This window comes from Impatiens glandulifera, chromosome 3, assembly GCF_907164915.1.
Source record: "Impatiens glandulifera chromosome 3, dImpGla2.1, whole genome shotgun sequence".
NCBI lineage: Eukaryota > Viridiplantae > Streptophyta > Magnoliopsida > Ericales > Balsaminaceae > Impatiens > Impatiens glandulifera.
The window spans coordinates 10,612,531-10,632,936 of record NC_061864.1 but is presented as its reverse complement, the minus strand read 5'-3'; the positions used below and the strand labels follow the sequence as shown (position 1 = coordinate 10,632,936).

Sequence of the window (20,406 nt, the reverse complement as noted above, 5' to 3'; positions counted from 1 at the left end):
AGCTCGGTCATGCATGTTTCAGGCCAAAATGCATAAAATATTCTGGCCATTTTCAATATTAATGGCAACACATGTTATTAACAGAATTCCTTCCAAAATTTTAGAATGGAATAGTCCATATCACATTCTTTATAAACAAAAACCAGATTATTCTAATTTGAGAGTTTTTGGATGTTTATGTTATATCAAAAATAATTTTCCAAATAAAACAAAGTTTGAACCAAGGGGGTCAAAGTGTGTCTTCTTAGGTTATCCTTCAGGACAAAAAGGATTCAGGGTTTTTGATTTAAAACAAGAAACTATTATTGTTTCAAGAGATGTTGTTTTTCATGAAAATATTTTCCCTTTTCACAAATCTAAAGTTAAAGAAATTTTTTTTTTAACACAGATACTAACCAAACTGTTTTTGATTTGTATAATTCTGAAACTGATTCTGATAATGATACTTACACAGATAGCACTTTAGAAGAGTCACAAACAGAAAATCAAAATAGTTTTGAACCCCAAAGTGAAAACACTCATTTTCAAGAACAATCTGAAAATTCTCAAACTTCTTTTTCCCAAGATGAAACTTCTTTTTCCCAAGATGAAACTTCTTTTTCCCAAGATGATAATGTAAAAGTGGGAAGAAAAAGAAAACCACCAGCATGGTGTAATGACTATGTGATGAGTTCAAATATTGATTCATCTACAAAGAATAAAAAAACATATACTCCTAATACTTTTCCTTACACATTCAAATGTCAAAAAGAAAATTATCTAGAATTTTTAGGTAATATTTCTACTATTAAAGAGCCTCAAACATACATAGAGGCATCAAAACTTAATCATTGGCAGCAAGCCATGAAAGAGGAGTTAACTGCTCTTCAAGAAAATAAAACTTGGATTTTAACTTCTCTTCCAAAGGGAAAAAAGTCAATTGGATGCAGGTGGGTATTCAAAACTAAATTGGAACCAGATGGGTCAGTAGCAAAATATAAAGCTCGATTGGTGGCGAAAGGATATAACCAAAAGAATGGAGTTGACTTTCACGATAGTTTCTCTCCGGTAGCCAAAACGGTAACTGTTCGGTTATTTCTTGCTTTAACTGCTGCTAACAAATGGTTTTTACAACAATTTGATGTAAATAACGCATTTCTCCACGGTAACCTTAACGATGATGTTTATATGATTCCTCTAGAAGGTTATACCGAAGCTAAAACAGGTCAAGTATGTAAGCTTAAAAAAAGTCTTTATGGTTTAAAACAAGCATCTAGACAATGGAATTTAGAATTTACAAATTGTCTTACAAATTATGGTTTCTTACAATCTGTTCATGATAATTGCTTGTTTACAATGAAAACCAATGATTTCTTTTTAGTTTTATTAGTTTATGTTGACGATATTCTAATTGCAGGAGACAATTTATATCAAATTAATTGTGTGAAACATTTACTTGACAAAATGTTCACAATTAAAGACCTAGGAAATGCTAAGTATTTCTTAGGATTAGAAATATATCGTACTGATGCTGGAATATATGTTAATCAACGAAAATATATTTTAGATATTCTTGCCGACACAGGATTAACAGGTTGTAAACCTGCTGTAATTCCTATGACAAAGGGGATTAAATTGAATGAAAAAAACAGTATTGTGTTATCTGAACCCGAGAGGTTCAGACGGCTTATTGGGCGTTTGATTTATCTTAGTTTTACGCGACCCGACATTGGTTTTAGCGTACAACAGTTAAGCCAATACATGAATCAACCCTTACAAATTCACTGGGATGCAGCCCTTCAGGTTGTGCGATACCTGAAAGGGACTCCTAGTTTGGGGTTGTTTTATCCTTGTGTATCTAACAATCTACTTGAGAGTTTTTCAGACGCAGATTGAGCTACTTGCACGGATAGCCGACGATCAGTCACAGGTTATTGTATCAAGTATGGTGATGCACTAATATCTTGGAAGACAAAGAAACAAAACACTGTCTCTCGATCATCGGCTGAAGCAGAATACAGAAGTATGGCTACAACAGTTTGTGAGCTCAAATGGATTTCATTTTTACTACAAGACATGAACGTTTCACTTAAGTTACCAATTCCGCTGCGGTGTGATAATCAAGCGGCGATACATATCGCTGAAAATCCAGTTTTTCATGAACGTACAAAGCATCTAGACATAGACTGTCATCTTGTACGTGATCATTTCAAGCAAGGTTTTATTCTTCCTCAACATGTATATTCAAAGGTACAACAAGCCAATATTTTTACCAAACCATTGGATTCCGGCCCTTTTTATCTACTTCGGAACAAGATGAATCTTAAAGATCTACATCTTGAGGAGGGGATATCAGAATTATGTTAATTACAATTGAAAATTATATGTAAGTTGGGAATGCCTAACTATATTGAGTTTGTAATTAGTTGATTAGTATGTTAAATAACTTTGTAGTCAAATTGTTTTCTTTGTAATAGTTTAAGGACTAATTTAACATTTGTTAATAATATACAAAAGGGGTAGATGGCACCCTAGGAGCCATTACTTTTTTTCTCAAACGGTTTCTCAATCTCTAAACCTCAGATACATAATCTTGTAGATTTCTTATAGGGTACTTTTACCCTTTTCAATTTAATTATAGTTAATCTGTGTGAATATCTATTTAAAAATCAATGATCTGATCAATTACCATAACGTTCCTTTTCTATGAAAACCCATTTAATATTTATGAGTGGAATGACACGAAGTAAAGCGCAGTAACAAACTAACTTTTTAATTTATTGTATAAATTAATAATAATAATAATAATAATAAGGTAAAACAAATCCTCTCTCTTAATAAACGAAGACAGTGAAAGCTGCTAAAACGTCATCGCCATCCAGCTGCCCCATTCGAGTTCATTCCCCCCTCCCTGAATGCATGGATCCAGGATGGGAATTTCCAAATCCCAATTTCAATACACAAATTTCATCGCCGGACTTCGATTCTCTCAATCACTCATTCCAACATCATCATCCGACCGTTCCCACTCCTCCACCGCCGCCGCCGCCGCCGCCGCATGATGGACAGCAATCAGACGACAGTACTGGTCTCGTTATTCCAACTTCTCATTCTGAGCCTAACCAATCCAGAAGAAGGTATACATTTTTTCTGTTTTGATTCTTTTTAGTTAATTGATCCCCTCTTTTTCATGTATATATTTGATCAGCCGGAGATATCAAGAGAGGATTAATGTGATGCAGCAGCGGATGACTCTGGAGGAGCTGTTGGAGGTCGATTCATGGACTTGGAGGAAATACGGACAAAAACCCGTTAAAGGCTCGCCGAATCCAAGGTTAATTAAGCATCCATCATTCATATCATCAGAATTCAGAAATGAGAAATCAGATGTTTCTTTTCTTTAATTTTTTGTGTACAATTTTTTCAGAAGTTATTACAGATGCACCACCGCAAAAGGATGTGGTGGGAGAAAGCAAGTAGAGAGGAGCCTTGAGGATCCCAATATCTACTTAGTTACCTACTTCGGCGAGCACACCCATCTCCGTCAAACTCACCGGACTCGCGATCGATACAAGTTCCAGTCCAATCAGATTACCCCCGATTGTAATGTCCCCAACCGCCCATCAGATCTCACCACACCGCCCATTATTACCGAGGATGAGGAGGAGGACATTGTTTTCATTCCCAACACGGTTATTAACGAGGATATCCTATTGTCTTTCCAACAGCTCGGTCGACAGCATGCTTCTTCTTCCAACCCCTTAGACTAAATACAATTCCCCCCCTGCCCTGCCGGGTTGTGGCCGAGGCCCCCTCATGGTCTCCGACTTCTAGTTGGGGGCGGCGGTGTAGTTTTGGTGGTAGGAGATATAAATAAAGATCCTTCATTTGAGTTTCGAACTTGTAGTTTTTATGAAACGTGGGTCTTTTATTAGCCATTTAACGTTTTTTTTTCATGAAACGTGGGTCTTTTATTAGCTATTTAACGTTTTTTCATGAAACGTGGGTCTTTTGTTAGCTATTTAACGATTGAAACGTGGGTCTTTTATTGTGCTGTTTCATTTTCTTGATTAATTTAACTTTTGACAATAAAATAATAAAAAAATCTTTTAGTTTTTAGTATATTTTTATGATAGATTTGAACATTGTATACTTTAAAAAAAAATACTTTATTTAAAATATAAATAAGTCTAAATTAGTAGATAATTATACACAACAATGTTATGTAGGTATGAAATTATTTGAAAAATAAATATAAAATTTATCTTTATTTAATTTTTTCCTTAAATTACACATTTTTTATAGTTAACAAAACCAATTTTAACAAATTAAAATAAGTAAATTTGAAACTAATATTCAATTTTTAAAAATATATTCAATACTTATCTTAATAACATTTTATTTAAAAAATGTGATAAATTAATAAGAAAAACAAAAATAATAAGCTAAAAATAAGAAAAATACAATTTTATCTATAAGAAAACTTCAAATGATTACAATTTTGATAGTTTAAATTATGACAAAATTGACAGTACACCCATTATATTATGAAAACTATCTCAAAATATCAATAAGGCCAATAAATATGACATAATACAAACTTGCTAAATTGAAGCACCGGACACTTGTACTCTTTGTGTATTTATTACTTTTTATTTATAGAAAAATGATAGAGAGCGCGACTTGAGACAGCGACTGGGAGCGTGATGCCTACGTGGTGTGCCTACGTGGGTTGACAGGTAGAATATTCTCTCTCTTTTTATTAATTATTTTCTCTCTCCTATTATTAATAATTAGTTACTGGAGAGAAAAATAATTAATCGTGAAAATAGAAATATTAGATAAACATTTATTTATAAGTAATAAAAAAAAATAATAAAAAAAAAAGAAAAAAGAGGCCATAAAATATATTTGATAAATAAAGGAATTGAAAAGTCATAAAAATAAAATAAAAATAAAAGAGATAAATTCATAATTCAACTAATCATTGATATTAATTAGGGTTTAGGGTTTAGAATTTAGTATTTAGGTTTTAGAGTTTAGGATTTGGAGTTTAAGGTTTAAGGTTTAGGGTTTAGAATTTATTTAAACATATTATTAAAATATTTAATGTGAGAATTTGTTGTAAATTATTGATTTATTTTAACCGTTAAAACGAGAGATAGTAAATATCAAATAAATGAGTAAAATAATAATCGTGAGAATATGGATAAATGAGATAAATTAATTTGTAGAGATAGAGAGAAAAATTATTTAATAAAAGGAGAGAGAAATTAATTAATAAGAAGAGAGATAAAATAATTAATAAAAAGAGAATATTCTACCTGTCAACCCACGTAGCACACCACGTAGGCATCGCGCTCCCAGTCGCTGTCTCAGAGTCGTGCTCTCTATCATTCCTCTTATTTATATTACATGTTAATAACTTAATAAATTATAAAACATTTATAATATATAATTTTTTTTTCTGTTAAAATAATTTCTTACCACACATAAGTTATTGATGGAGAAGAGTAATTAAGGTATTGAAAATAGAGATGGCCATTCGATTTCCAAATAAAGTGGGAGTGTTAAACTAACTACCACCACAACTGTTGTGTTCTTTCTTTGTTTGTTTGTCGTTAATAATGAAAATCACATCAGTGTGATTGATTCTCGTCCTCCTCGGCGGCATCAGCAGTTAATTATTATTAATTAAGATGACTACACCGAACATCACCGGAGGATCTGCTACTCCTTCATTCGCAGAACAAGTTATATGCTATGCTCCATTGATGATAGACAGCTCGGGAGTGTGGCAGAATGAAAACCCTATGGATTTCTCTATTCCCCTCTTCCTATTCCAATGGATGCTCGTCATCATCCTCAGCCGACTTATGGCTTTCATTCTCAAACCATTGCGCCAGCCTCGAATCATGTCCGAGCTCATTGTAAGTGATCTCTTCTCTTTACATATTTATAATTATCAAATAGCTAGCTAGTTTGAATTCCAAGACATTTTTCAGGGTGGCCTAATGGTCGGCCCCTCGTTTATGGGAGGGGGATCGAAACTTGGCAAGCATATATTTCCACCGAGAAGCTTCCTTGTTTTTGATACGATGGCAAACGTGGGTCTACTCTTCTTCCTCTTCCTGTTAGGATTAGAGATGGACATATCTGTGCTCGGTAAATCTAGTAGAAGAGTGGTAGCCATAGCTGTTGGGGGCTTACTGGTACCTCTCTTTGTACTATGCGGCTTCTCTTTCATTTTGCACCACCTGGATGAGAGTTTTAAATTGACCACGTTCATGTTCTTCGTCCCTCTTGCCCTCTCCGTTACTGCGTTTCCAGTCCTGGCAAGAATGTTAGCTGAGCTCAAGCTCCTCCACGTAGAGATTGGAAGAGTAGCCATCTCATCTGCACTAGTTTGCGACTACTGCATTTGGGTTCTCCTTATAATTGGCATTTCCTTAGGGACAGATCAAACTGTTTCCTTATCGACTCTTTGGATTCTTATCTCCGGTGTCATCATTGGATCCTTCTGTCTCTTTGGAATCCGGCTTGCCATCACGCGATGGCTCATGTTCAGAGCTCAAATTCACGGAGAAGAGGATAAGAATTTCAGTGAGTTGACCATTTGTTTAGTTCTTGCAGGGGCTATGTTGTGTGCCTTCAGCACTGATGCTGTGGGCTTGCATTTTGCTTCGGGTGCATTTGTTTACGGGCTGGCCATCCCAAATGGTCCTCTCGTAGCCGTCATTGTCGACAAGCTTGAAGACATGGTTAACGGCTATCTCTTGCCGCTCTTCTTCTTTTTCAGTGGAATGAAAACCAAAATGTATGAGATTCAAGGGGGTTTCATTTGGGGAATGTTAATCCTCATCATTTTCTTGGCCTGGATTTCTAAGTTCACAGGAACTTTCTTGGTGGCCCGTTACTACGATATGCCAGCTCGTGACGCGGTCTTGCTTGGCTGCCTTATGAACACTAAAGGACTCATGGAAATGATTATTCTCAACATTGGATGGGAACAAAATGTATGTATGTCTTTCTTACTTCTCCTCTCTTTTAATTTAAAAAACCTTAACTTAACCTTAATTCAATTCATGTAGATTATAGATAACACAGCCTACACAATGATGATGATCACAGCAGTTGTGACGACCGGGATAGTGATGCCTACTGTAGGAGCAATTTATCAGCCAGAAATCCAGTTCAAAGCGCATAAATGGAGAACAATTGAGAGTACAGCATTCACAGCAGACGCATTCGCATACTTAGAAATCCTGGCATGCATCCACAATCCGAAAAGCAACGTTCCTACCATTCTCAATCTCGTCAGGGCTTCGCATCCATCTCAGGACTCCCTGCTATCATTGTTCCTCCTACAACTAATCGAGCTCACCAATAGATCCTCTGCAATACACATTGTCCAGGGCAATCCAGATCAGCAATCCAAGAACTGGGGATCAACGTCGGGATTCGACCACCTCGTGGGGGAGTTACTAGGGGATCTAGAAGAGGTACTGACATTCGCATCGATACAAACGCTGATAACGGTTTCATCCTATTCCACAATACACGAAGACATATGTAACGTGGCGAAAGACAAAGGGATCGCGATGATCCTTCTGCCTTTCCATAAACAGAAGACGGTGGACGAAGAGATGGACACGATAAATCCAAAGTTCCAGATGATCAACCAGCAGGTACAAGCGAATGCACCTTGCTCGGTTGGGATTCTGATAGACAGAGGTTCTGGCGGTTTGTATAACTCGAACGATTTCTACAACATTGCGGTTCTTTTTTTCGGAGGAGCTGACGACAGGGAAGCGTTGTCTTACGGGTTGAGAATGTCTCGACATCAGAACGTGAACCTGACAATTGTTCGGTTCGTGGCTCATAACGAGGTGTTGGGAAATGAAAATAACGAAAGGGAAATGGACGAGAGCTTCATTGAAGAAGCGAAGAGACACCGTCAACAGGCGGTGGCGGCGTCGTGGAGGTTGAGTTACGATGAGACGGTGGTGACGAGTTCGGATCAGACGATAGAAGTGATCGGGTCGTTGGGCGGGAGTTACGATTTCTTTGTGGTCGGGAAGACCCACAAAATAGATTCGAGTGTGATGGCGGGTATAGGGGAGTGGAGTGATTGTCCCGAGCTTGGAGCCATTGGAGATTTAATGGCATCTCCAGATTTCAAAAGTAAAGCATCAGTTTTGGTAGTCCAACAATATTGCACTACTGCCGACTCCTCCTCATGAATCAATCATACATATATTTTGAAATGGGGGTGGTCGACACCATTCATCCACTAATGACTTATATATTTTATTCAGAAAATGAATGTAAATAATCAAGTACATATATAGCTAGCCATCTAACAAGAAGAAAACATTTGTATTAAAATGTGATGTGAGAAAACAAAAACTGCATTATTTATATGAGAGGAAATTTTGATATTCTACTTTTGAACTAAATGAATTTTGCATTTCCATATCATATAAATGATATCATTATATTGATTTCGTGGGAAATCCTATAGATATAACCAACTCCAAACCATGCCAGCCATAATCAACTTCTTCTAAGCCATGAATATCCAAAATGAGGAGGATTGCGAGATTTGAGTGTGTTTGTGGTCATCAATACAACAATTCTTAATTTATTAGGTGAATGTGTGAAAGACAATGGATTAGATCCAATGCAGAAACAGGACAATATCATTGAACTGTTGTTGGTTAGTTTGGCAAGCGGAGATGTTTCTTGTTGTTGTTGTTGTTCAAAGACATATTCTGTCTGTCTGATAATATCATAAAATCACACACCAATAAACAACAACTCTTCTGGTTAAATGTGTAATCTGGTCAACAATATTATAACTTACAAATTTTGGATGCAAAACTTCAAGTATCTCAAGGCCCCATTATTTAGGGGAAAAGAATAAGATGTTTCAATTATTATTTTTGTAATAAATAAAATGTTAATTAATTAATTAATGATTTGAGCAGCAATGTATTATTATTATTATTATTATTATTATTATTATTATTATTATTCACGTGTGTGAGAAATGAAATGAAATGGAGTCCCGTGAAGATGAGCATCGATTGATTGATTGCATAGAGAATCCATATATAGCCACAAATAATTATCAAGCAAACAAAAGCTATACAGTAGAGAGAGAGAGAGAGTTTAGGTTATTATCATGAACTACTTATTACTCTCCTCCCGTGACCATATATATATTCTGGTCGTTTGTGTAGGACAGGCAAGGGCCGACTTTAACCACAAATATTCTTGTAGGGTAGTCCCCTCACTCCTCACTTCACTTCACTTAATAATGTAGGAGGATCCGTGATTTTTAGCCACTCAAGTTTCATTCAATCAAAATAAAAGTAAGTAAAACACCTTACCCTACCTATTTCAAATCTTTTCTAAAACATTGTATTTTTATTATTGGAATACCAACTCATTCTCTCTAACATTAGCTTAGCTGAAATTGAGAAGAAGAAAAAATAATTATCAGAGTCAAGTTTAAGTTTCGATCTTGGAACCTGTGGGTTATGAGCCCACAACGCTTTTGCTGCGCCACTCCGATTTGATAAAATATAAAATAAAAAAACTTGTTGTCAAATTAATTTCAAGTGTAATTTTGAAAATTTATTGATTTGGTTAACAACTTGATATTAAAACGGTTCAACATCCACTAAATCGAGTAACTAAAATAGTCTAAAACGTTTTATATAGTTTAGCGATTTCATAATTCATTCGTAATTCGCTTTGGTTTATTCATAATGCTTAATAGTAAAACAAAATAACTTAGTTTATAAGACCCGAATTACATAATATAAAAAAGAAAAAAAATAAATTTATCAAAACCAAGTTTCGATTTGGGACCACTGGATTATGGGTCCACCACGCTTTTGATGAGATACCTTGATTGGATAAAAAAAAATTAGAAAACTTGTCAAATGAGTTCAAGCATAATCTTGCAAGTTTATGAATTCATGTGGAATCTTGTAAATCTACTAGTAAGCTTTTAATTCTTATTTGTAAGCAACCAAACAAAATATAAAAAAGTATATGCTGAAATTAATATCAACTTCAAATGGCTAAATCTTCTTATCCAATTGATCCATTAATGTCTTTAATTTGATAGTTTATGAGTGTAAAATAAAGTACATGAACAATTGGATGAGTAAAAGTGAATTCACCAACTATTTTAGTGTTAATAGACCAACTCAATTGTGGGCAATAGTAAGAAAAAAATAAATCAAGTAATGGTGTGGGAATTTACTTATCCATTAGCCCACGAGACCGTTTTATATTATAATGAAATATTTTGTTGTTACTTTTCTTAATTAGATAATATCAACTAATTAATAAGGGCACATACTGCCATCAATAATCATTTATAAAATATGTGATTATTGTAAATATTGACAACTATATATTATACTAAAAATAATATGAATAAAAATGAAGTTTGTAAATGTAATGATTGACTGAAATTTGTTCCCTTTGGTAGATGACGACAATTTACAGTTGCTTGTTGTGTTGTTATCACGAGATAAATAATTAATTCACTCACTTTCACATGTACAAGTAAGCTAGCTACCTCCTTATTCAGTAAATAAATAAATAAATAACAAGCATAAAAGCTACCTCCTTTTACATCAAATACTTGTCTCATACTTAACCCATTTTAATTAGCAATTTTCATTATAATATATATATATATATATATATATATATATATATATATATATATATATATATATATATGGAGTAACTTGAAACCTATGATTTTGGTATTTGTGGGTAATTAGAGATTATTTAATTTATGGTCAAATCTTTTATTTCATTAATAAAATTAAAATTCATGAACCGAAATAATAAGTTACTCTTATTTTAATTTTGTTCTAATAGTTTGATAGAGTAAGTTATTGAGTTTGGCTTTTTTATTTTTTATTTGAGAGTTAAGTGTTCTTATTGTGTTCTTTTTTCTTTCTTTTTTTTTAAAAAACTTATAACAACTAATATCATGAATTTAATTGTATTTATGATTAAAGTAATGAAAATGAGTCTCTTATTTTAAAATTTATTTTTCCATATATTAAAATTAAATTCAAATAAACAACTGCTTACAATTAATTAAAAATAACACCCCCAAATCAAACCAGGCCTTACAATGTAAGCTGATGAATTTGAACTTTGAAACACAGATACCCAGAATTGAACATGAAATTACGTACATAAACTTATATATACAAGAAAATAAAATTAAAAAGATTGAATTTTTAGCAATGAAAATGACCTTATTAACTTATTAATATGAACATGAAAATCATGCATTGTCTTATTCCCAAGATTGATATTTTCTACTTCTTCGATCTGGAGATTCTTCTAATTAGAACCAGCAAACAGAGCACTCGATAAAACATGAAGAACCCAATCAAGATATAGACGTTATTCCACCTCTCTCCCATATGAAGCCCTCTCTTTTCCAGCACATCTCTTCCGTTCATCGAACACACCTTCTTCTCGGTATCAACCCAGATCAGACATCTCGACGCCAGACATGAATACTCGTTAATCAGTAGAGCATCCAGCGCGTATTTATACATTGACAGATAATGCATGAAAAGCCAGTACTTTGGTAAGGAATGCGTCGATATGAAGTAGCCGGAGAAGAGAAAGAAGCTTCCCAGGAGTATTGTCACCAGTGAAGTTCCGGCGATGAAGTTAGGAGCGACAGAGCTCAAGAACAGAACGAATGAATTCGCCATCAACACGATGACCCATATCACCAGAGTGAAGAATCCGAATGCGTTCCATGAAAAACAGAGGCCAACCAAGAAGTAAAGAGAAAAGGAGTAAACCATCGCGATCGCTAACAGGTATGGTAAGAAAACAAGGGTGTTTGCGATTAGATATGATGATAGCCTGTAAACACCGCTTGAGGTTTCTCTGAGAAGAATTGGCCTCTCGCTAAGGAAGATTGGTAGGGTTTCGGTTGTAGATGAGAGGAGGAATGTCAGAGTGAAAGCGAAAAGCCCGAATCTTTTTTCAATTCCTTTTTTCCCGTATCCAATGTTTATGTAAATCGTGCCGAGAACCAAACCCACTACCAGCGCCTGCAATGTGTTGGTCAAAAGTAACTGTTTAGTTCTATAGATGATTTTCCAAAACCTGTTGTAAAGCATCGCTATTTCGTGGAATCTTGAACTTTTGTATCTGGTTCTCATCGATCTCGACTCTTTCGGATGATTCGAAGAAGATGGTACCAATTCGTTAGTCCCCGAAACGGGTTGTTGATCATAATCGAGCTGATTCAGTAATTCCATGGCGTATTCAAGCGAATTGAGCTGAGGAGGGACAGTGAAGCCCTTAGAAAGCAAGAATTCCTCAAGTGAAAACAGAGTTCCATGATGAACAACACCCCCTTTCGACATCAAAAGTATCCTATCAATAATCGATAGAATCTTGAAACTCGGCTGATGTATAGACAAGATAACCGTCCTCTGTTTCGAGCTCGCGATTAAACGGAGAGTCTGTATAACGTTAAACGCCGACGTACTGTCAAGACCTGAGGTGGGTTCGTCTAGAATCAGGACAGCAGGATCATGCAACAGGCTAAGGCCAATAGAAACCCGTCTACGTTCGCCGCCGGAGAGACCATCGGCTAGCCTGGTGTGAGCCAAATGAGTCAGCCTAAGTTCTTTAAGAAGGGAACCGACAATGGCTCCGATGTTATCAGTTTTGGGGTTTAGAAGGCTGGCGGAGAAAGCGAATGTTTCAGAGACGGTTAAAAGAGGAAGACAGGCGTCGTGTTGAGGAACATAGGCGGATAGTTTGCGGAATGAGGAGGGATTGAGAGGGGAGTTGTTGAGGAACAGGTTTCCCGTTGAAGGGCATGTTCTTGCGGCTAAGATGTCGAGGAGAGTTGATTTTCCGGCGCCGCTTGGGCCGACGACAGCCAGGATTTCAGATGGGTTGGCGGTGAGGGAGACATTTTTGAGGATGTAGGTCGGAGGAGCGGTGGTACAGGGCTCGAAGACGATGGCGGTGGAAATGGTGGATTTGGTGTAGGAGATTGAAGAGGCGGTTATGGTGTAGGTTTTGGGGGTTTTCTGAGAGCTTGGTGGTTGATCTTCCATGGCAGGACGGAGAGAGAGAAACAGAGAGAGATTCAAGAGGAGAGAAAGAGTAAGCTGGTGTTGACTCTTGAGAGTGTACAAATGTAAATTCTAGTAAAAGATCAAAGAAGATGAAATAGGCCCTAAACTTAGAATTAAATAACAATAAATATTTAAGTTCAAAAAGAAAAATTATTCATCTTTTACTCGTTGCCCACCTTAGGGTAAGTAAACGATGGATAGTGTGGGTTCTTTATTTACATCTGGCGCTGACTATTTAATATCATTAAATTGAGGTAATGCAGGTAAGGATATATATATAGCATCAAATTAATATGCCTTAGGCATTTGAATGTGGACCAATTTTAATTTTACAGCATATGTTTATTTATTTTTGTAAATAATAAAGTTAAAATTATCAGAAATGTAACCCTAATCGGTAATGTCGGTGTTCGTTGGAGCTTGATGTGCGTTTCACCACGGTCATATTTGAACTAATTGGATAAGTACACCCTTTCAAAAAGTTGGAATCTTGAACTTGCATTTCTAGCTATATAAAAAGGTGATTGTTTATATTCTTGTGTTATTTTAATAACCAATTACCAATGCAGATTATTTGTAAATAATCTCATTTGGGGTATTAATTGATTTTAAAAGTTTTAATATATAGTAAAATTAGAGTTATAAAAATAAAGAATATTTAATATTTGAAAGAATGTAATTGAAGAAAGATTGTAATTGGATAAGAAGTATATAAAAACAATATATACCAAATAATCCAATGCCTACAAGTTGGATGATCAATTATGAGTAGTTTTATTATATATATTTATATATAGCTGGAATAATCCAAATGGTAAAAGTCAGTCGATGAGATTGAGATTCAGATCATAAAATTAAAATACTAGCTAGTATTAATAAATATATATAGCTATATATGTTCTAATGATTGATCACATCTTGGTAGCTTCAACATTATAAATAGAGATAGTTTATATAAAAATATGATATAAATGAATAAAGACGTTAGCTAGATAGAGATTTATTTAACAAATTAAATCAACTAATAAAGGTAAAGAAGAGAAAATATATATATATATATATATATATATATATATCTTCACATTCGTCACGAGTTCACTACTGTTCTTTGTCTCTTTGTGTCTATCACATACATTACACATATAGCTAGGGTTAGGGTCTGACATAGAGCTTTGTTAGGTTTTGGGTGATAATATTTATGATGATTATGAATAAATGAGTTTTTTTTTTATTGAATGAATTTATGTGATTAATAATAAAACAAATAAAATAATGTTGGACAGTAAAGTATTTTTAAAAATATATTAAACCGGAAAAGTTTCTGGAAATTTGTATTGATAGATAGCGTCAAGTAAAAAGAAAGAAAGTTGATCAGATTCAGATGAGGAGAGAGAAAAAATGCATGCATGCAGGACACATTATATAGTACAATTAATAGTCCTACTACACATGAGGACCTGTTTGGATATTATTATTATTAATTAATAATATATATAAAGTCTACCCGTGATTCGCATTGTCCACATCTCCAAATTTCCCATAGCCTAGTTGGTGGTTTGTTTGTTTCTTTCTTCGTATTATTATGTCTCTCTTTCCTCACATTATTATTATTATTATTATTATTATTATTATTATTATATATTTCATTTTATTTTATGTCTTCAAACAAAAACTGACTACCACTCCACTCACTTCTAAGCTCAACCCCCAAAATCCCCCCATTTCAAATAATTCAATTTCGCTAAAATAATTCACCTTACATTACATCTGGGCTTCATTTAAAATAATGGTGATTTGCTGTCATTATAGTTTTTACACTTGGAAAACAAAAATTTATGCTGGCTGGCACCCTGAAGAGCTGGCCTCAACCCGCAAAATTATTACCTTTGTAAGGTGTCCAAAAAAGGATGACCCATAATCTAACGCAAAAAGAACAAATAATAGTATAAAACACACTCATCGTTAACAATTCCACATATCTAAGCAGTTTGGCAAAATAAATTGAATCAATCTAACCCTAAATTTATAAATATGGCACTATCTGAAGAGAACCCATTTATATACACTACTCCAATTCTTCTTCTTTTTACCATTTATATAACCATCTATTTTCTAGAAACAAGTGACATATTTAAGCTTTTCTAGTTTTGAACATTAAAATGACAACAATTAATGTTACTACTACACTAATCCAACTCTAAGTTGCAGTTGGCCGATGGTTGCTTTACTTTCAACCAATCCATTTCACAATCCTCAGTGCCACCAACAAGACAGATTCAGGTGTGGTCTAATTTCAAGAAACTATTAAGCTCTTTCTTTTGGACCCAACTTCAAGATTCTCCAGAAAAACTAACCCTGAACCGCCCATGGAATCTAATATACCTTCAGCTTTTATTCCCATTCCTGCTAACCTGTACAAGTGCACAGCCGCACTCATAATGAATCTGTCTAGCCCCACATTCATGCTTATTCTATTTTCAAAGAACGATATGCCTTCTTCAATCAGTCCAAACTCCATATAACCCCTCACCATAATCCGATAGCAAGCGATATCTGGCCTTAAACCCAATTCAACGAGTTCTTCATAGACCCTTTCGGCTTCTTTCATTTTACCAACTACTGTAAAAGAAGAAAGCAACAAGTTAAAGTGAGAACATGTCGGGGGAATCCCTCTTCTCTGCATCGAACGAATGGTTTCCTCTGCCTCAGAGTGTTTGTGCGCCTCTGCATACGATCGGATGAGTGACAGGTAGATTGAGGAGTTGGGTGAGAAACCGTCGTTCTGCATGGCTTCAAAAAGTTCCTCTGCTTGGCAATGACGTCCTTTGATGGCATAAATATTCATCATGATATTGTAACTTACCTGGATTAGAAAATTGCTAATTGTTACGATTTCAATCAACATGAAAGAATACAAAACACCATATCAACCCTGGATTCTAGAACTTTCAACTTATTTATCGAGAATATTATTGTCTCTTTAAAAGGTTTATGGAAATCCAATGGAGATAGGGAGATTGTGGCATTCAGCATGAAGAGAAACTGCTTGTATTCAATTACACAATGATCAAAATCAGCTTATAAGGTCAAATCTATTTGCAAAGAGAAACTGTTTTTCAAATGCCTTCAACCTCATTGTAAGCTTTTAGAGTTTTGAGTTAAATGGAAAAAGAATTTCTCTGTTTTCCAATGGAAAAGGATCTATGCATGTCAAATAGAGTTTAGTAGAGTAACTAATCAAGAAAAAGTATTTCTGCTTCAAATTCAACAGAATGTCATCATACCTTCCCAGGTTTTATACCTTCTTCCAGCATTCGGTGAAATAGGGACGATGCCTCGTCAACTCTGCCTACAATCAGGAAACAAACAACAAAAGGATGGTTATCGCTTGCTATAGTCTATACTAGTACAAGCTTCAAAACAAAGACAAGTACAGTATCGGAAATATAGTGAAACTTACCAGCCTTTCCATAATAGCAAATAATATTGGCGTACGCCTTCTCATCCAAGGGAATACCCTTAGAACGAGCCATATCAAACATCTCAACAGCCTTATCGAGATTGCGACCCCGCCCATAGACACTGCAGCAGAAAAAAACAACCAACCCCTTCAGACATGTCTGTTATAAGAAGCTTCTCAATATTTCCATTTATTTTTTAAGTGAAGTTGTAACCTTATCATAGTACAATATGTCTGAATTGATGGAACAACTCCCAAAGAAACCATATGGTCATAAATGCTTGTCGCATAATGTAATTTACCTGCACGGTCGAATATTTAATGCAATTGACATTGTATTCAGGGGGGGGGGGGGGGGAGAGAATTCAAATGGGTTCAATTTCAACCTGCTTTAAGCATTGCTTTGATAAAAGTATTGTATGCAACTGTATCAAGCTCGAGATTGTCGTCCAAGCTCTTCCGGATTATACTCTCTGCATCTCTAAATTTTCCTGCAAAAAAGGTTGAAAACAAATATAACTACGATCTATTGTTGGCTGCACTAATACTTATTTTTAAAATTTCGCACCAGAATTAATCAATGTGTTGACAAGCAAGCTAACGGTGACAGCACCCAAATTGTATCCTTTCTCAGATGCCTCCTTGTAGACCAGGTATGCAGTTTCTGGTTCATTACTTTTAGCATATGCATTTACCATTGAAACATATAAATGTTTTGACATTTCAGAGGAATCAATTGCAAATTCGAAGATTTCCTGGGCTTCTTTCAGTTTCTGTAGCTTCCCATACAAACTTATCATAGAAGAACTGGCAGTATGCTCGGGAGCACAACCCAGCTTAATCAGAAGCTTGTAAAGATGCTCTGCTTTCAGATTTTCACCTATATGTATAAATAAAAAGGCTATTAGATCGATTAAAGCATTCAAAAAGGATATTCGAAAGAAGGGTCCATTTGGTAAATGATTTTTAATATTTTTTAAAGGAACAATTTAATATTAAAACCAGGGTATAACACAGTTCGATAGATTCTATCGTATCTCAGAAAAACAAAACAAAAAGTAAACATCAGAAATATCTAGAATAGACAAATTGAGGGAAATGAGAGTGAGTTGAACCATCATTGAAAACACGGTTATTTCAGAAAATCTTATTTCCATAGAAATCTTCTTGACCTGATTAAATAAGAACAAGTACAACAAGCAAGAAAGTCTCATTTATTTCACTTTCAAAATCCTATTCCATTTCATTTTCACTCCAAAAAATTGGACTCAAAGAGTTGACACATGCGTTTTAATAAGAACAATCTAAATATGAAACAATAAAGTTAATCCTTGCCTTCTTTGCTGAATTTACAAATGAGCTGACTGGCAATGGATAGGCCATTAGCATTCTTCAGTAGCAATTTAACGCTATTTTCTGCCTTTGTGATGTCACTATCAGCCAAGTAAAGCCTAAGCATTAAAACATAAGCAAGAACGCCATGTTGATCCAATTCCTTCACACTGTCCTCCCGATCAAACATTCTACCATGTTTAGTGTGAAACAATATCTGAACAAAATTGCTATCTTGAAATAACGAGCTTGAACCAAGTTCTTCAATCAATTGTTCAGCGTCTCTTACCATACCTTCCAGGCAATACAGTTTCAAGACTGCCTTCAAAAGCTCCTCGTCAAAGACCACTTTATATTGTCTCATAAACGTAACAAAAGCCATTGCCTTTTCATTTAATCCCAATCTCCGATACATGTTAAGCATATGAGTACACGAACAGGCATCAGGAGGTCCAGTCTTCGATAGCAATTCAAATGTAGACTCGGCTAATTCCAAATCCTCCATCAAAACGTAACATTGCAATTGGACAATCAAAGAGAATCTCGAAGGGAAGATATTCCTGGACTTCATCTGTTCAAAAACATCCAAAGCTTTTTCGAACTTCTTTGATTGAATATGGACTTGTGCCATTGCCAAGAATGTCTTCTCATCACTAAGAAGTCCCAAATTCTCTATATCTTTAAAGGTTCTCTCCGCATCTTCAGATAACCCAAGTTTGCCATATATCCTAATAAGCAAGCCATATATAACTTCATCTATTAAAATCTTGTTCTTTTCCATTTCCAGAAACAGGGAAGCGGCTCGAGAATATTCCTCGTGTCTGTAGTATAAAGTAAGAAGAGAAGCACATGTGTAATTACTTGGTAATAATCCCATTGATTTCATTTCTTCATAAAGTGTAAGCGCCTCATTTAAGTTACCATCTTTGGCAATTAGACTGATAAGCTGGCTGTAAGTTGCCTCCTCAGGGATGAAACCTGAATTCTTCATTTTCCTAAAGATCTCAAAAGCATCCTTTGAAAGACCCTCTCTTACAAATGAGCAGATGATGACTGTATAAGTAAAACGATTGGGCAAGATACGTTCGCTAACCATGTTTTTCCATAACTCTATAACATCCCCATGACGAGCCTTCTTCTGTAAAGATGACAGCATGAAGTTGTAAACTGCAACAGGGAGTATGATTCCCCTCTCTTGTATGGCGGAATAGAAGGATAACATAGCTTTATGACGTCCCCATCTTGCATATCCACATATCATCGTCCCACAAGCGACCTCATCAGGTTCACAACCAGATTCAAGCATTTCCAAGAATATTTCTTCAGCAAGCTTGATTTTCCCAACTTGACCGTATGAACGAAGAACGATAGTGTAGATGATAACACTTGGTTCGTAGCTCAACTGTTCCAAGTATAAAACTGAAACTTACACCAAATTAATATATGCAGGTTTGTTTCCTAGATTATGCAGCTATATGAAGTGAATCCTATTATTAACATTCTGAATCAAAATTATGTTTTCAAATAAACTATTAAAGATTTCAAAGAAAAAACTCACCTGCAATTTCATCCAAGCAAAGAAATCCCTCACTTGTCTCCAACCCTTTTGTTCCTTCAACACGACACACATCTCTCTGGAGGTAAGCTTCGTGACAAAAGAACTCATCACTAACCTCATATCATATGAACCCTCTGCTTTCCCAGAAAGACTTCTAACCGTCTTTATGGCAGCCACGACATGTTTTCCGTATAGGTGACCGTGGCGGTCATCTTCAAGGTACTGGACCATCTGCTCTGGGGTTCTCTTTATCCATTTCGGCGTCAGAGCGTGAGAGCCTTGATTACGTCTCAACTCGCTGAGGTACTTGGACCTCAAATTGATTAGGCGGCGGGCATTGTCGTGAGAAAGGGGATTCTTCGGATTCTTCGACTTGGGTTTTGGTTTGGTGATATCAGAGTTTCCATCGCTAAGAGACCACGGGTCCGGTGAAACGGAGCACAAGAAAATGGGTTTCTTTTTCGAGAAAGATGAGGGTTTGGGTTTGGGAGATGGAGTGTGAAGTGGGGTTGTGGAGACGAAGGCGGATTTCAGAGCGTCCATTAAAGAGAAGTCAGTCAAGACATGGGTTTTGGATTGGGAATTTGGTCGTTTAAGTTTAGGTACAGAAATTGGAGACCTAAAAAATGATATTTATTATTATGCAATTTAGTAATAGGAAATGTTTTTATAAGCTTATGAGATTGTGTGCAAGAAAAACAACTTTCCTAGGAAGAAATAAATGTTTGTGTCCTAAGTTGCTTCAGGTCAAAATATTTCTAAGGGTAACATGCATCGAACATGAAACCAAATCAAATAAAATCAAATACCAAATATTTTATTTGAACTACTCAATTTCGAGTTTACCTAAATTTTTTTATCAACCAGCCAACTATGATTAGACACCAATTTGATTCCACTCAATGAACAAATTA

General features: G+C 35.3%; 4 protein-coding genes across 4 annotated transcripts; 2 read left to right on the top strand and 2 right to left on the bottom strand.

Moving 5' to 3' along the window:
• Window positions 1-2,898: 2,898 nt before the first annotated feature.
• On the top strand, window positions 2,899-3,749 carry LOC124929692 (WRKY transcription factor 22-like). Its single transcript, XM_047470091.1, has 3 exons — window positions 2,899-3,116; window positions 3,188-3,313; window positions 3,407-3,749. Exons 1-3 carry the CDS (start codon window positions 2,899-2,901, stop codon window positions 3,747-3,749), a joined length of 687 nt encoding a protein of 228 aa, XP_047326047.1.
• Window positions 3,750-5,678: 1,929 nt separating this feature from the next.
• On the top strand, window positions 5,679-8,229 carry LOC124929691 (cation/H(+) antiporter 15-like). The gene is made up of 4 exons (XM_047470090.1): window positions 5,679-5,909; window positions 5,985-6,865; window positions 6,952-7,003; window positions 7,071-8,229. Exons 1-4 carry the CDS (start codon window positions 5,679-5,681, stop codon window positions 8,220-8,222), a joined length of 2,316 nt encoding a protein of 771 aa, XP_047326046.1. The 3' UTR covers window positions 8,223-8,229.
• Window positions 8,230-11,198: 2,969 nt separating this feature from the next.
• Window positions 11,199-13,192, bottom strand: LOC124931404 (ABC transporter G family member 8-like). The gene has a single exon (XM_047471858.1). It carries the CDS (start codon window positions 13,119-13,121, stop codon window positions 11,343-11,345), a length of 1,779 nt encoding a protein of 592 aa, XP_047327814.1. The 5' UTR covers window positions 13,122-13,192; the 3' UTR covers window positions 11,199-11,342.
• A 1,951-nt stretch (window positions 13,193-15,143) lies between these two features.
• Window positions 15,144-20,117, bottom strand: LOC124928775 (pentatricopeptide repeat-containing protein At5g27270). Its single transcript, XM_047469022.1, has 8 exons — window positions 19,493-20,117; window positions 17,938-19,336; window positions 17,171-17,482; window positions 16,989-17,093; window positions 16,817-16,904; window positions 16,603-16,724; window positions 16,427-16,491; window positions 15,144-16,005 (listed from the first exon to the last, which is right to left on the bottom strand). Exons 1-8 carry the CDS (start codon window positions 20,033-20,035, stop codon window positions 15,436-15,438), a joined length of 3,204 nt encoding a protein of 1,067 aa, XP_047324978.1. The 5' UTR covers window positions 20,036-20,117; the 3' UTR covers window positions 15,144-15,435.
• Between the last annotated feature and the right edge of the window lie 289 nt (window positions 20,118-20,406).